This window comes from Tursiops truncatus, chromosome 2 (assembly GCF_011762595.2).
Source record: "Tursiops truncatus isolate mTurTru1 chromosome 2, mTurTru1.mat.Y, whole genome shotgun sequence".
In the NCBI taxonomy this organism is placed as follows: Eukaryota; Metazoa; Chordata; class Mammalia; order Artiodactyla; family Delphinidae; genus Tursiops; species Tursiops truncatus.
In genome coordinates, this window is record NC_047035.1 from 146,793,144 (window position 1) to 146,809,769 (window position 16,626).

The 16,626-nt window shown below is 38.7% G+C and overlaps 1 protein-coding gene across 19 annotated transcripts in view; it reads left to right on the plus strand.

The window, feature by feature from the left end:
• ZMYND11 (zinc finger MYND-type containing 11) overlaps nt 1-16,626 on the plus strand; it is a 134,781-nt gene that overhangs the window by 94,924 nt on the left and 23,231 nt on the right. For 12 of the 19 annotated variants that reach the window (XM_073801487.1, XM_073801485.1, XM_019945812.3 and 9 more), the window contains 6 exons: nt 10,670-10,747; nt 11,206-11,298; nt 12,987-13,074; nt 13,622-13,677; nt 14,822-14,899; nt 15,757-15,875. In XM_073801487.1, the coding sequence (XP_073657588.1) occupies nt 10,670-10,747; nt 11,206-11,298; nt 12,987-13,074; nt 13,622-13,677; nt 14,822-14,899; nt 15,757-15,875 (512 nt within the window). The remainder of the gene's footprint in view (nt 1-10,669; nt 10,748-11,205; nt 11,299-12,986; nt 13,075-13,621; nt 13,678-14,821; nt 14,900-15,756; nt 15,876-16,626) is intronic. The other 7 variants (XM_019945818.3, XM_019945823.3, XM_033852294.2 and 4 more) reach the window with 2 other exon arrangements.

The window sequence follows — 16,626 nt, forward strand, 5'->3', positions numbered from 1 at the left end:
TTCTGAGACAATAGTATTTTGAAAGGTCCCTATTTCCTCCATCCTCTTGTAATACGTTCATGTTCCTTACATAAATGAATTTTGTTTTTATAACTTTAAGGAGTTGTAGATTCATGTTACTGCTTTCAAATTCAGATAAATGAAAATTTTATGTTAGGACTAAAATCTGTCATTAGGGAGCAGAATGGAGGGCTCTGAACTGTGCTCCCATGGAAAGTACTAGAATGGGAAGTCTGCAGTGACCTCCTTGCCTCCTTTTCCATATTTGGTCCACTGTGCTGCTCCAGTGAAATCCATCCAAAGATTTTTTTTTTTTTTTATTGAGGTATAGTTGACATACATATTATGTGTTTCAGGTGTACAACGTAGTGATTCACAATTTTTAGAAGTTATATTCCATTTAGTTATTATAAATATTGGCTATATTTCCTGTGTTGTACTAAATATCCTTGTAGCTTATTTATTTTATGCATTGTAGTTTGTACCTCTTATTCCCTTACCCATATCTTAGGCTTTTATAATTGTCTTATAATATAAAAATGTTGTATTACTATTTATATCCTTAACATCTTTGATTCACTTTACATCCCATTTATGATGCACTTGTCGTGACTTACATATGAAGGGATCAACTTAAGTCACAAAAGAAAAAATACCATTCAAAGTATTGGATAGGGGATATATTATTCCAGTATGTCTTTAAAACTATAAAATACTCATCTGCCCACAAATGTTTCATATGGTATTTTTCTCTGTTTAAGGGTCACAAACTTTAAAATTTGTGTTAATGTACAAATGTATGGTGAATCAACTTAGCCTACTAATAAAATACAGAAACACAAGAAAATGTAGATACGAAAATGAAGAAGAATTTATATGGGAGAATTTTACTTATTTAAGAATACTTTGGTTCTACATCTAATCCGCAAAGCTCTCCCAAATTTGCAGTGCCTGAGTCTCTGATGCTTGACTAGTAGGCCATCTAAGGAGATCCGAGGAAGGGAGCTACACTAGTAAGAATTATTCCTAAAATCTCCCTACTACTGCAGCTTCTCCTTAAAATATTTAGAATGAAGATGTCTATTTTACAGGCAACTTAATAGATATATACAGAAAGAAGTCTATAGAAAGCATTTAAAATTAACTTTTAGATTGGATGTTAATCCCCAGGTACTATATATTTTTTTCACATGGGGTAGAGTATACTCGGTAGACAGCTACTGAAAACAAGGGAATTTAACTGTTTACTAAAACTAAACCAAGACTGAGTTGCTATTTAGGAGGTCACCATGGGTACATACTGACTTGTCACTGTTAACTTAGTTCTGGGTAAGTTATATTTGAGTCATTTGTACTGTGACTCCTGATGAAAGCTATTTCTTGAAACTGGAGATAGAAATTTACTTCTGAATTCATTTTTCATTCTTTTGGGTATGTAGGCAGTATAGTTTTTTTAAATCTCAAAATTAAGGAGAATTCTCATTTAATGTTCAGAGTGAAACAGGACAAAATGTGAAACGAAAATATTTTGAACGTATATTCTTTACTCTGTGTATCTACTGTGAAACTGTATTCTTGCTTTCTGATTAGTCTTCCTTTTTTAATGTGGGAAGTTTATTAATATTTTCACCCTGAAAGTAAGTACTTTTACCTTCAAGATACATATTATCAATTCTGGAGTAGAGATTTGATTTTTAAATAAAATAGAAGAAGCGTTTTTTAAAAATGTAGACAATCATAGTATTAAAAGCTACGAATGAACATTAATCAAATTTTTTTTACAATTTTTAAAGACAATGGGGTCTTATTTTTATACTCACAAAAGTAGAAAATTAATTTTTAAGAAGATCTTTGTCTGAACCAATTACTTTGTAAGGCAGTTTTGGTATTCATTCCTGGCTTTACTAGAGGAAAAAGTAATGGGAACATTGATAAAGGATTTTTTTTTTGCGGTACGTGGGCCTCTCACTGTTGTGGTCTCTCCCGTTGCGGAGCACAGGCTCCGGACGTGCAGGCTCAGCGGCCATGGCTCACGGGCCCAGTCGCTCCGCAGCATGTGGGATCTTCCTGGACCAGGGCACGAACCCATGTCCCCTGCATCGGCAGGCGGACTCTCAACCACTGCGCCACCAGAGAAGCCCTGATAAAGGATTTTTAAAATTGGATCTAGGATATAAAATTGTAAAATCTCATGTATTGTTATATAAGCTCTTTATAAAACTACCTGGAGCCAAGCAAGAAAGAAAAAATCCATACTTTCTACATTGCCTCCCCATGATGAATTTAACAAGTTACAGTCAGAAGGTGTTGGATGTGAGTGTGAAATGTTTGGGGTGTATTTTGTCCTTGAGATGTATCTTTTTAGTGGCTTTTAAAAAATGTTAATTGAGCTTTATCTTTTATTTTTAGCTATAAGGGATTAAAGAGATAATAGTTGGACTGGTTCCTACATCAAGATGGTTACAACTTAATCTAGATAAGTGTTCCCAGTATTGATGTACTGAAAATATGAACAAAGTGCGCACAATTTCCTTTTATTGTCTCTGCAGTGATGAGGCCGGAGAGGAAGGGGTGGAGAGGTAGGAGTGGGGAGGTAGGGGAAGGAGTGGGGAGGTAGGTAGTGTAATGTTGGCTGGTTGTCAGCCTCATTAAGCAGAGAACATATGATACTCATTCCGCGACCCCAAAACAGAGACATGTAAGTTATTTTCAGAAGAGAGAATGGAAAGGTTTACTCCATTGAAGAATCCGTCCTCCCTCTGCCTTTTGAATCTTGTTCTTTCTTTAAAGACTAGTGTTGGTAGAAGATGGAAGGAACAAGGAGACACAACCTGTGTTCTATGAACTTTTTCAAATGTCCCTTTCCTATTCTTAAATCCCTGTAATCTGCTGCAAAACAACTTAAAGTTATGTCCAAAAGTAAATTTAATTTTGAATGATAAAATTCCTGACATAACAAGAATAACATAACACCCTTCTCTCTATAGCTAGTATTATAGCAATTTCTATGTGGATGTAGTGGATATAGAAATACTCCATGTTTTCACAATACCAGTCAGTTGTGTGACTTGTGGAATTAATTTGAGACTATACTTTAATAGTTGGTAAATCACCCTGGACTGGCAGATACAAAGCTGATTATATCATCTGAACTTAGTCAAAACCTCTCAACCTCAATCAGAGAGCAAAGAGTTGACTCTGTTAAAATTAATAAATATAGATACAGCTGAAGTAGCATTCAGTGCTGTTTTGTAAATCTCCATGAAGAAGTCTGGAAACCCTGTGCATTAGTGATTCAGTAGGAGCAGCTTCTCAAGTAGAGAGTGCTTGGGAGTAGAGTCATGTTTGCCAACACACTCCAAGAATCCACCTCAACATGTTCTTTGTGGTTTGAATTATCCTCCAAGTTCAACTTTTACCTATGAGTAAGAAGGCATATTTGTGACAGCCTAGGGGAGATTTTTAAACTTAAGTTTAAAAAAACCAAAAAACTAGTGCCGGAAACTCAAGTGCAAATGATTGTTGCTGGACTGACCATGGGAGATGTAGGATGGAGCTATAGCAAGTCATGCACTCCGAATGCAGAAGTGTTTAACCAAGTTCCTACGCTGGTGCTGGCAGCAGGTGTGGTGTTCTGTTCTTCTGCTCTTGTAGAGGAGACTTAATTTCAGTGTGTCAGTACTGGGGGTGAACAAGACTGAACATTGGTATATTTTTAGAAGACTGTGCTAGAAAGTGATTGTCATTGAGGGGCTGCTGGGGTCCCAGTGGTACAGAGGAGAAATAGTAGGGCTTGGGGCCACTCCCACCAGACCAGCTCTACTGTTAAAATCTCAGATATTGGGTTTCTTATAAATTCTTTGATTCCTTTGTATTCCAGCATTACAAGTGGTTATAGAGAATATTGCAGAGCCCCTGATTTCCTTAACATAGGCAATTTATGTGCAGCTAAAATTCATTGGGATTCATTTCTATTCTGTGATTACAGATAGTTATGGAGGAGAGCTTGGAGCTTCCTGGTTCCTCTGACAATATAGGTAATTTATATGCAGACTGGTGTTTCTCCAGTAAGCCCCAGAGACCATCTGTAGCCGAATTACTGGATGTGCCTCTAGAACACATCCTTGGGGTTGGGGCTCAGGAGTCCTGCACGCTCACTGACATCCAGTGAGCCTCTGATTGTCAGAGGACATCAGCCATGTTTAGGTGTCATTTGACACTGAAATGGTACATTAACAAAATGGTTTATAGTGGCTTGAATGTGCTAACACAGCTTGGGTGTGAATAAGTATTTCACATTTTGGAAGGATCTTGTATTGTTGAGTTCAACTACATGGAATGTTTTTTTCTAGTAGGCAGTGAAGTTGGTTAGTAATGACTGCCATTAGTTCAATTCAACTAGTATTTATTGAGTATTTACTATTGGATACTGTACGAGGCCCTGGCAAAAGAACACTGAACTAAACCATCATGGACCCTGCTGTCATAGAACTTATAGTCCAGGGGTTGGCAAACTACGACCCATGGGCCAAATCAAGCCCACCACCTGTTTTTGTACTGCTCATGAGCTGAGGGCGGGTTTTCTACTTTCAAATGGTTGAAGAAAAACAGAAATAATATTTTGTGACATGTGAAGATTATAAGAAATTAAAATTTCAGTATCTACACGTTTTATTGGAACACAGCCCTGTTCATGGAACGCATGCATTATTTATAGCTGTCTTCTCACCACAATGGCAGGGCTGAGTAGTCGAGACAGCCACTAACTGAATGTCCTCAAAGCCTAAAATAGTTACCATCTGGCCCTTCACAGAAGTTTGCCTGCCTCTGGTCCAGCCTGCTGTGGGAAGAACATTTTGGGTGTTGGGAATCCCCAAGAAAGTGGGAAGCCCTTGTTAATAACAGACTTGGGAGCTTGGATTTGGCGAGGTGAGCAGCACAGATATATTATCTGAGGAAAAGACCCCTGGATTTCTGATTTTACACTTCTTTTTTTCTTTTGGATACTTGGTGTATAGAAGTGGTATTTCCAGAAGTTAATTCTCTGCTGAAATATGTTTCTACAACTGAAGTGCCCTATGTTTCTAGGGCACATTGAAAATTCCAGACTGTTCAGTCCTGAATGTTCCTTCAAATAATGGTGCTTGGGCATCATTATCAATAATCAGCTGTGGATAAACCTTGACAGGATCAAAACTTGTTCCTACCTGCTTCCAGCCAAAAAACACCGTAAGGCACTGAGCGTGGCTGAATTACTTTATTCATGTTTTGTCTTGTGGTATCTACCTAGACTCATTTGATTTGCTATAATCCAGCAATTATTGTAACTGGCTTAAGAATTCCTTACTCAGAAGATATTCAAGATTTTCTGTTATTTTTCCCTTAAAGGGAAGCAGCCCCTCGGTTATCTGTAATATACCTAAGTGCATCTTAGGTTAGTGGATGTCTTATCCACCTCTGTAACACAGCTTTGGCCATGTGATTTCTGTTGTCTAACAATGGTTGCAGCAACTTTGGGCATGTAGTAGGAAGTTTCGCTCTTTATTATTTGTAGATATTGACCAAAGTCACTCCTGTATGCTGCCAGGTGATATGGGCAGTTACCAACACTTACTGGGCTTCACTCTGGTGGATCCTGAGCTGTCACTCTTACGAAAAGGCCTTTACTGAGGAGTTCTGAGGTCTGCAAAGCAGTTCTTCAAAGTCTGAGAAAGAATTGGATCTGAAATAATCTGCAGATTTTATACAGCACTATTTTTCTCTTTTTCTTACCTTGTTGTCAAGAGCTATCTGCTTAGTTATGTTACAAGCAGAATGGTGTTTACCTTAGAAGCTACCTCTTTCATTTCTCTTATAGTGGCTTTTTCCAAGCCACGCCAATGTCCTGGTTTGGCCGACAGGCACCAACTCTGCTGTGACTGTCACATAAGGCAGCTCACAACATGCTAACTAAGATGTCCTTAGAAGTCTTAGGGTGCAGCCCTGGACGGAGCTGTGTGCTCTGTTGATTTCCTTTGTGAAATGCCAGCTCTCTAAATCATAACCAGAAAGTGTTAAAAAGAAAGCCCACAAGTTTAGCAAATGTGAAAGCGTCTTATAACAAGTGCTTCGTCCCTACAAATTGTTGAAAGAGATTTTGCATCTGTTCAGGGTCTTCTCTTTTGTTTGCTTCCCTTCTCTGAGCAAGTGCCTCAGCCTGCACGTGTGGGAAGTGGGCTCCCCCAGCCTCCTGGATACACCTACCAACTGGAGTGTTCACACGCACTTCAATTCTTGCCCTACATCTTCAGTAGAATCCCATATCTGTCACCAGAAAAGATGTATTGGGTAGCAAGTAAAAAAATAAACAAGTAACATAGAGGCTTTCAAAAAAATAATCCTCCTTGGATAGGAAACTTCTTTTGGTGACTCCTATACAGCCAGAATGATTGAAGTTTCTAATACCTTAACTGAAGAGAACCAACAAATAGTTGGAACGTAAGAGAGGTGCCTTTCTGTTAGTGTGAGCAAGTAGACAGAGCGGCTTCTAGACCTGGTGTCACTTTAGAAGCCAGCTTCGCAGCTTTGCCTCTTGACTCTTCTTGGGACAGCAGCAGAGGTGAGTTGGGCCACTGCATGTGTTTGTGTAAGGAAACAGCCTCTCTTATGTTGCTGTGCAGTGGTTCTCAGTCGGGACTGCCTGGGAGAAATACCTGGGGTGTTAGGACTGCCAGTGCCCAGGCTCCTCTGTAAACCAGTGTCAGCACCATCTCTGGGTGGCACCTAGACAGTGGTGGCTTTTTCCTTGGAGGTAAAATTTACATTGCAGTGATTTGCACAAGTCTTTAATATGCCACTTGAGAAATAGACAAATGCACACATAGCTGTGTACCCAAGTCCCACCGACATGACCATTGAATCCCACCCCATACCAGATGGGCGTCACTGTCATTAATGTCCGTCAGATAAGTTGTTCCTGTTCCAGAACTTTGTATAAATGGACATTGGTGTTTTTTTAAAGGCTTTCCCAGGCGGTTCTAATGCACAACCAGAGGTGATCAGCACTGAAGTGGGCTGCCTGAATCTGGGTGGCACTTTATAAAATGTGTAGGGGACTTTCTAGGTAGTAATATTTTGCCAGAGTTGGAGCTGTGAAGGGTGGGGGTGGGTCACATCCATTTAGCCGCAGAAAGTCATCCATCCCCCTTGTTTCCTTTTACATTTTGCTGAAATATAGTCACTTTCCTAAGCGTATATCACCACTTTAAATTGCACACTGAAGAGGAGAGATACTCTCTTAGCACCTTACTCTAAGCAAATTTAAACATGATACAAAATCAGATTTTTATCCTCTAATTTATCATTTATTATATAGTTTTGTAAAATTAAGGCCCTCGGCCTGAACTCTGTACATTTGGAGTCTTCCCAGAAAGAAATGTTGCTGCACACGGTTATGCTAAATTAGCAATTAATCTAGAAATGTTTAAACAGGTGAAACCAAAGTAAAAGCATTCTGAGAGCATGTAATACCCATGTATTTTGTAGATTCTCTATGGAAAGGAAATACGAACTGAAAATAGACCTTCATTTAAACAGGGGAATTACATGAACAATGTAATGCACAGTTACCTAAACTTAAGCAAAGTAAAATAGGGTTTTCCCTACTGTTTCAAAAAGTTTCAATATTTTTTTATTTCAAAGAACGAACCAGTTGGTTAGGATATTTTAGCTATACAGGCATACCTCGGAGGTATTGCAGATTTGGTTCCAGACCACAACGGTAAAGCAAATATCACAATCAAGTTAGTTGCACAAACTAGTTGGTTTCTGGATGTACATAGAAGTTATGTTTAAACTAGTAAGTATGCAATAGCATTATGTCAAAAAAGGTACATACCTTAATTAAAAAGTACTTCATCGCTAAAAAATGCTAACCATCGTCTGAGCCTTCAGCGAGTCATAATCGTTTCACAATAGTAACATCAAAGATCATTGATCAAAGATCACTGTAACAAATATAATAATATAGTAATATTGAAAAAGTCTGAAATACTATGAGAATTACTACATGTGACCTAGTGACACTAAGTGAGCGAATGCTGTCGGAAAAAGGGCGCCAATAGACTTGCTCAATGCAGGGTTGCCACAAACCTTCAATTTGTAAAAATCACAGTATCTGCGAAGTGCAATAAAACGAGGTATGCCTGTAGAGATATTCTGATTCTAGCACTGCATAAATTTCACCCACAGAGAAACATTGAATTGCTTTATTTTCTAAGGCTCTAAAACCAAAAGGAGTTGGATTCTAACTAACAGTGAAGTACTTCATAGGTTGATGTTGAGAGTGCAGAAATGAGAAAAAATATTACTGTGCATGTGTAGAATACACAGCAGCCCTGGAGACAGGGCAGCCATGTTGCAGGGGATGCAGTGAGCACCCATCCCCACCGTCGCCTCTCAAGTGACTGCAGACGTCCCAGCACTAGTGGACATCGGCTTCAAGAGCACTCATTGCCTGGTTGAGCTCGAGGTGTTCAATGGGAGACCCAGAGAGGAGAGTGTTCCCACCCTGCTTAGTTTGGCACAATTTTTAGTGAGCATTAAAGTAATATTTCAGCACTACATACAGTGCTGGTTGTATATTTCACCTGAATAATATGTTACCTATTAAAAGAACCATGACCCCACAGATAGTATTACAAGACTTCTAATCTGATGTAGGTTGCTGTTATACCTGAATTTATACACAGTTGTATGATTTAATGACCAGAATGATATTTGGGATCTGCAGTGTTGGTAGTCCTCCCAAAATATTTCCAAGTTGGCATGATAGAGCATGTAGTTGGAAGCATTTGGCTTTTTTGTCTGTTTGTTTTTGGCCATGCCATGCGGCTTGCAGGATCTCAGTTCCCCAACCACGGATTGAACCCGGGCCACGGCAGTGAAAGCCCGGAATCCTAACCATTAGGCCACCAGGAAACTCCCTGGAAGCATTTGTTTTTATTCTCCTCTCTTTTTAAGGGAATATAGGTTTCCCAGGAGGTGAGGAAAAAGCCTTCTTGGCCTTCTTACCCTTTCTTCCCTATATCCAATAGCTCATCAAGCTGTTTAGTATAGAAAGCAGTGCTTGGAGGGATGGCCGTGCTAGCAAGAATGTTTACACAAAAGCATTAATAGCTGATTGTGTTTCAGATCCACTGTTTTACTCTGGCTTACAGGAGGGAGCCGTTAATAGTTCTCATGTGTTTGTGTGCCTGGGACTCACTGGGGATTTTGTTTAAAATGAGAATTTACAAGCTACATCAAAGTCCCTTTCCCCAGAGATTATAAAACCTGGGGTTCAGGAAATGTCATTGCATTTTAAACTCCACATCTACACCATTGGTACTTGGTCTTGGCCAGATGTCACAACCACCTGAGGAACTAACAGTGAATGAATGAACTTTCCCTTAGAAATTCCAATACAGATGCTCAGGGGTGGAGCCCAGCTGCATTTTATGGGAGTCCACCAGTGTATCTGAGGTATGGCCGGGGTTGAGAAAAACTGCTCCATAATAAAACTGCACAGGTCATAGAATAAAGCTGAGTAAGGAGAGCACTGACTGCATTGCCAAAGAATCCAGGTGAGGAGGAAGGGAGGGGATCATGTCAAACATGAAGTGTATGAAAGTAAGTCTCCAGCTCAGAAAACAGTTTTCCACTTGTTATGCAGATATTTTAATGTTGTGTATGTATAATCAGTTTGCTTAAGCCATAGCTAAGGTTTCTCATTTACATGAGAAAGTTTTGCTCCTTCTTCCATTGTACTTAGGATATTGAGATGACTTCCTGTGTATAAAATTCTTTTGGGAGTAAGTAATAATACCACTGGGTAGAGACTCATAATGTAGCGGCCTGAAAAAGTTAAAGCGTCTATTAAATAGTGGCCCAAACCTACTCAGTCCTCTGCAGTGCAGTCTACTTATGGTCCAGTGTCTGTCATGGTATATTAACCTTGACTAGGGAAACGGGAACATTGGTCCTTGTTTCCTAGCTGTCTAGAAATGACATAAAAGTTAAAAAATCCTGTCTTTTTTTCTTCATGTAAAGTTAATTTTCTGAGAGATAAATTAAGGAACCTAATTAGCTTTTAGGCAAGACTAACAGGAATTGGAGTTATTACTGAAGAGATCTGTGACACTTTAGAATAGTTATGTAGATGTGTGTGCTGCAGTGTATGTAATTCCTTTGTGACACAGACATTTAATAATCTTTTTAACAGAGAATAATGTTATGTTGAAATTCACCATTCAATATTGCTATTTTAAAATATTCCCTAAAGGATTTCAGCCATTAATTTTTTTTAATAAAATAAGTGATTCTACATTATATCATTATTATATCATTATTGTTATTATTTCTTTTCATCTGAAAATTGGTTGAAGTTTTAAACATCAAGAAAAGAAAAAAATGCATAGTTCTCTAAGTTATTATGTCAGGGACAGTATAATATTTTCCGATTCTTACCTTGTTAAATGCTGTTTTTGGTATGCAAATTTTGAAGATTTCTCGGCATCAGATAATGTTGGAAATAGTACATCTTTTAAGAAAATCTTTGCACACTATAATCTTTTATATAAGAGACATCTTTTACAAGAATATAGACTTATAAATGATCAGATTTTATCTTGGCCTTTTCTATCTTCAACAGAGCATCAAGAAGAAAAATACGAACAAGCAGGAGATGAGTACGTACCTGAGGTTCATCGTCTCCCGCATGAAAGAGAGGGTGAGTCCTGTAAGGGGGGCTCTCAGAATCGCCCAGAATATATTTCACTCTGGCTTACTCCTTAAAAGTTAGTGACTGACAAGGAATAGAGCAGTATGAGGGGTGGAAACCACTGCTGTCCCGTTTCTTTTGTGCAGTAAATAGTTCTATAAAAGGCTTTTAAATTTGTTTTGTCTTTGTTTTCAACTCAGGCATTTCTTTAGCTGTATTAGATTAGAAACATTTGTATTTTAAAATTCCATTTATCAGAATGAACATATTCATTGATAATTAGTGTTTAAAATGAAATTGAATTTTCCAAAATAACTGTTCTTTCTATTCAAACCTTAAGGAATGCCACATTAAACTATAGTGCATGTACATTTTTCATTAAGTTCTAAAGTACTTGTTGTTTAGAAATTGATGTTTTACCCCTCTCTCTAGCCACGTTTAAACTGATGTGTCTCATGACCTTTCAGGCTATTGACCTTAATAAAAAGGGGAAGGACAACAAACACCCCATGTACCGGCGGCTGGTGCACTCGGCGGTCGACGTCCCTGCCATTCAGGAGGTAAAGCTCCCTGACAGCACAGCCCTGGTCGTGCACCTGCCGCCCTCCTGCCTGAGCAGCTGCCCTTGTGAATGGCATGCACTCCCTCTAGTGCTCTTTAGGGGTCATCTTTTAAGAGGCTTGGTTTTCAGCAGCCTGTTGATTCTTGACACTTGCTGCTTAAAGAAAATGTATTGTAGCCTGGTCAGTGTAATGTTCCAGATGTAATTAACATGTGGATGTGGTTTCCTAGTTTCAGAAGCAGTACTTAGGAGTTTCTCTCAAGGAAAGATTAGAACATAGAATTGATCTAGGATCTTGGGAAACACAATGACATGCACTCGAACAAAACAGTTTTAACTAGAAAACTTTATCCTTCTTTAATGAAGTTCTTATTTTTACCTACTCTAGCTGAGGATTGTTAATGGGTTTGTTAATATTTAATTACAAATTGCAGTAAAATGCAGTGAACACTTTGACCTGTTTCCAATTAGCTTTGCAGATTTATTAATTCTGTACCTATGTATCGTTTTGAAGTTTTAAAATCTTATGGCTGGCCATAATAGGGAGACCATAGGAATAATTTAAAATCATCTTACTCCTTTCTTAATCTGCTTAATAGCTGAGGAAGAATGAAGGTGTATTATTTCAGTGGAAGAAAGGGATAAATGAAGGTTGTTCATAAAAACGAGCAATTTAAATTTTACCTCCTACCCCTAGATTGTGTGGCTTCAGGCATAGCCTCTTTTCCTAACTCTGAGCCTCTGAGAACAATGAAGAACTCAGCTGCCCTTCCTGCCCTCTCCCTGTGTGGCCCCTCCCCACGTTCTGCAATCTGATCCTGTTGGGTCCATGGAGCACACTGGCTGGGCTGATGGTGCCTTGTTAGCAAGTGCTGACCATGAGCGGAAGCACCATAAAGAAAATGAAGAGGAAGACATGATTTTCATGCTTTCAGGAGCTTACAGTCCAGACCAAAATACGAGCTATGATGGTGCTTGGGGACTGTGGGGTGCGGTTGTCCCCACCTGGGTATAGGCAGGTAGCCTGGGAGCGCTCCACAATGCCAAGGCCTGAGCACCTGCGAGCCCAAGGCCATGAGAAGTTCAGGGTGGAGTTCAGATATCAATATTCATAAAAGTGCCCTGTGACCCTTGATGCCAGACAGAACCATCATTTGCCTTGGTGCATATAGGACCTCCTAGGACTTTAAAATTGTTTATACATCAGCACCTAATCCCAATTCAGAATTACAACCGTATCTTCTTTGTGATAACGGTAAAGTGTCACAGAGGCTAACAGCTCTTTCTTCTTTCAATTTTTATTCTCTTGAGTTATAAAAATAGTAGATATGTAGTTAGGGTCTCATCAACCCCACTGACCAAAGCTTTCGTTATTTACAGTGCTTAGCAGCAGCTTTTTTAATTACAGAATGAGGTGTTCACGCTGCAGAGTTCATACTAGTAAATAAATATCGGGGACAACGTGGCTGCAGGATGTTGGCTCTGCACACTTCACCATCCTGTAATAGTCTAACTGCAGACGGAGTTGTGGGTTTCTTTTACGCACATTCTGTCAGTACCATGGGACACAGGAGTAGTCGTAATGCCATTCTGGAAAATTTGCCTGTTTCCTACACTCTAACGCTGTAATGCTGACAGGTGTTTTCACCATTAACCCTTTGCCATTTTGTTGTTTTCCCTCTGCAGAAAGTGAACGAAGGGAAGTACCGAAGTTACGAAGAGTTCAAAGCTGATGCTCAATTGCTTCTCCACAACACAGTGATTTTCTATGGAGGTTGAATATTTTTTGTTTTTTTCTTTTGTATAGTTTTTTAAAATTCATACCATTTACATTCCATGTTGAAAAATATCTTATATAAAATATTACATTAAAACAATACCTGAATGATCTGTAAGTAATAATGTTAGGGTTTAAACTTAAAAATATTTGGTAGTGGAGTTATAGCTTATAGAATTGACTGGCCAAAAGCAGAACTCTAGTTACACTAAGTAATATTCATAGTTTTATATATAAACTTAGTTGAAAGGCTTTTTATAAGCACTTTGATTGCTTTTGATTTTCTGCATTAATATCCCCTCATTCAAAAGTAATGAAAGAGGTCTCTCTGTACCTAGAGTATTATGTTACATTGGATATAAAATTAAAGCTGCTGATAGCGTTTTCTTTTACTGCCTTAATTTTATTTTAAATATACATTTTTCGTTTTAAATGGTATGTGTCCACTTTTGTTAAAAATGAAAGAAAATTTAAATGGCTGTATTAATTTTGATAGTCTTGTGTTTCTAGATCACTGGTAATAGATACCTGTCTTTAATTACAGCAGACAGTGAGCAAGCTGACATAGCAAGGATGCTCTATAAAGACACATGTCATGAGGTACTATCCATGCCTAATAACTAAACTCTTGCTATATTCCACATTAATCTATTTCAGAATTCCACTCTGATATGTACATTTTAATTTTGCCATTTTCTTTAAATATAATTTTATGTCCATGTATGACATACATGGGAAATAACGCAAACAGAAGGGGAAGAATTCTGGCAGAACTATTTTCAGAGAAATCCTGGGAGTTAGATTTAGTTACTAAGTAACTTCTACTAGTTAGAAGAAAAGGAAACTTTGTTCTCTCCTCTTTAATTACCCTAGAGAGTATTAGTTATATAACTACATGTAAATGTGCTGCACTGGGCAGGCACTCAATAAACATTACCCTCTGCGAATGAAAGGTTCAAATTTGAGTTCTTACTACACTACACAGGCAAAAAAGCGTCCAAACAACAGCATGCATATTTATACAATAAATGAAATATATATTTAGGGAAGGATTTTTTGGGTGGTCTTTCTTATTTGAAACACTCATCTATAACCATACTATCTTTGCAAAAGCATCTCAATTTATATAAAAAGTTTTGTTTCTTGATTCCATTTCACATATGACTTTTTAAAAATTCGTTAAACATGTTTATTGAGTGTCTACTATGTGCTATGTTAGGAGGAATAAAATGGGGATCAGGATGCTGGCTTCCTGCTCATACAGTTGTATTCTGAAGAGGGAGACTCAAGAAAAGGACAGACAAAATAGGTTTCTTTACAAGTTATAAAAAAATGTTATGAAAGAAAATAACACTAAGAGAATGAGGCAAAGTAGGGACTGCTTTTATTGGTAGCGGATATTTTATATGGGTAGATCAAGAGACATTTCTGAGGAAATAGCCTTTAATCTGAGTGCTGAACTGGAAAGGTATCAGTGAGGCTGGGGAAGCAGAGGTCAGATGCAGTGGTCCCCTAAGGAATCTGTCCTCTATTCCAAGTGCAATCTGGGACCTTCGGGAGGTTCCAAGAAGAAAGTGGCAGGCTCTTCTGGTATTATTCATTGGAAAATTAGAATTTTAAGCTTAAGGAACAAACCTGGAGACTGTATACATGAAAGAGAATGTTAATTTGCATGGATCTATTTTATATAGTTTTATGCATGTGTGTATTTTATGTAGGCTAAATAGTTGATTTTCTTCTTCAGCTGGATGAATTACAACTTTGCAAGAATTGCTTCTATTTATCAAATGCTCGTCCTGACAATTGGTTCTGCTATCCTTGTGTATGTAAAATTTTGAGATTTTTTTTTTAACCTCTTAAGTGTCTGATGTCTTATTTCCAATTTGCTTGAAGATTATAATCCTTCTAAATATTTTTCTTTGTGTCATAGTATGTATGGTTTTAATGAGTATAAAAACTGAAACATGGAGGAAACAACTTGGGATCAGTATCCATTTCTGACTTTAAAATGAGGACCCTCAAGAGTAGGAATAAACATTGAATCCCTTAATACATAAAGTAAAAATTTGCTTTTCCTCTCATTCTCTCACAAGAAATCTAAGTCTTTATATATACTTATAGCTGTGTGATTTCCCCTAAAACGGCATGATTTCAAGGAGTGTTCCAGGGGCAGTCGCCCACCGCTGGCCATGGTGTAGGAGCCTGCCTGAGAGCCCCTATTCTCCGAGATATTGGTGTGCTCCTCAGTCACTTGAGGGTCTCATTAAAGTTTGCATCTCCGACTTGATAGATCGGGAGGAAGGCCTAAAATTCTCCCATTTCTTATAGGCTCCCAGGGTTGGACTGTATTTCATGAAGCAAAGTTAGGGTGTTCTGTTTGCCACTGTGACACTGCTGGCTTCATTCCAGATGCCACAGGCTATGAAGAGATTCTTTTCACTGTCTTTTCTGCGAAATGAAGGTCCACATTGCTTATGCAAATTTTAATTTTTTTGGTGTTTTTCTTGGAGGCAAAATCAGTCACTCCTGGGGTGGGGGTAAATTCTGTGTGCTTAGGAGTTAGAAAAAAAATATTTTCAAAATTATGGATTATGCTTGACTGAGTAGTTCAGTATTAATGATATTCTTGTATTTAATACTTTAAAAGTAGTATGACAAGGTAAAACATTTTATTTCCAGATACCTAATCATGAACTGGTTTGGGCTAAAATGAAAGGTTTTGGATTCTGGCCGGCCAAAGTCATGCAGAAAGAGGACAATCAGGTTGACGTCCGCTTCTTCGGTCACCACCACCAGAGGTAAATCATGTGCAGCATCACCCCTGGGCCTCCAGGAGTCGTGGGGGGCGCCCAGTCCTGCTTTACCAGTGCTCTGTGGGCTTTGCCATTAGAAACTGTGTGAACTGTATTTCATTTTATTTTTTTATGAATTTATTTATTGTATTTATTTATTTTTGGCTGCGTTGGGTCTTTGTTGCTGTGCGCAGGCTTTCTCTAGTTGCAGCGAGCAGGGGCTACTCTTTGTTTCGGTGCATGGGCTTCTCATTGCGGTGGCTTCTCTTGTTGCAGAGCACAGGCTCTAGGCGTGCGGGCTTCAGTAGTTGTGGCTCACGGGCTCAGTAGTTGTGGCATGTGGGCTCAGTAGTTATGGCATGTGGGCTCAGTAGTTATGGTGCACGGGCTCAGTTGCTCCGCGGCATGTGGGACCTTCCCGGACCAGGGCTTGAGCCCGTGTCCCCTGCGTTGGCAGGTGGATTCTTAACCACTGTGCCACCAGGGAAGCCCTGAAGTGTATTTTAAATTAAAAAACAAATCAGCACATAACTTGACTGGGCACCTAACAGTGCTTTCTATACATGGTATTTCTAGGTGTATTTCAGATAATGGTTACTAAACAGGACAGTTTCAATAGCTGACTGTTGAGTTCAGAAGCGTGTTAATGGTGGGATTGAATCCATATTAGGAGTTAAGTGGAAGGTTTCTCAGGATGTGTTCATTTCATAGAATTGTAATATCATTACGGTAGTTTCAACCGTACTTTCAAGGTTCT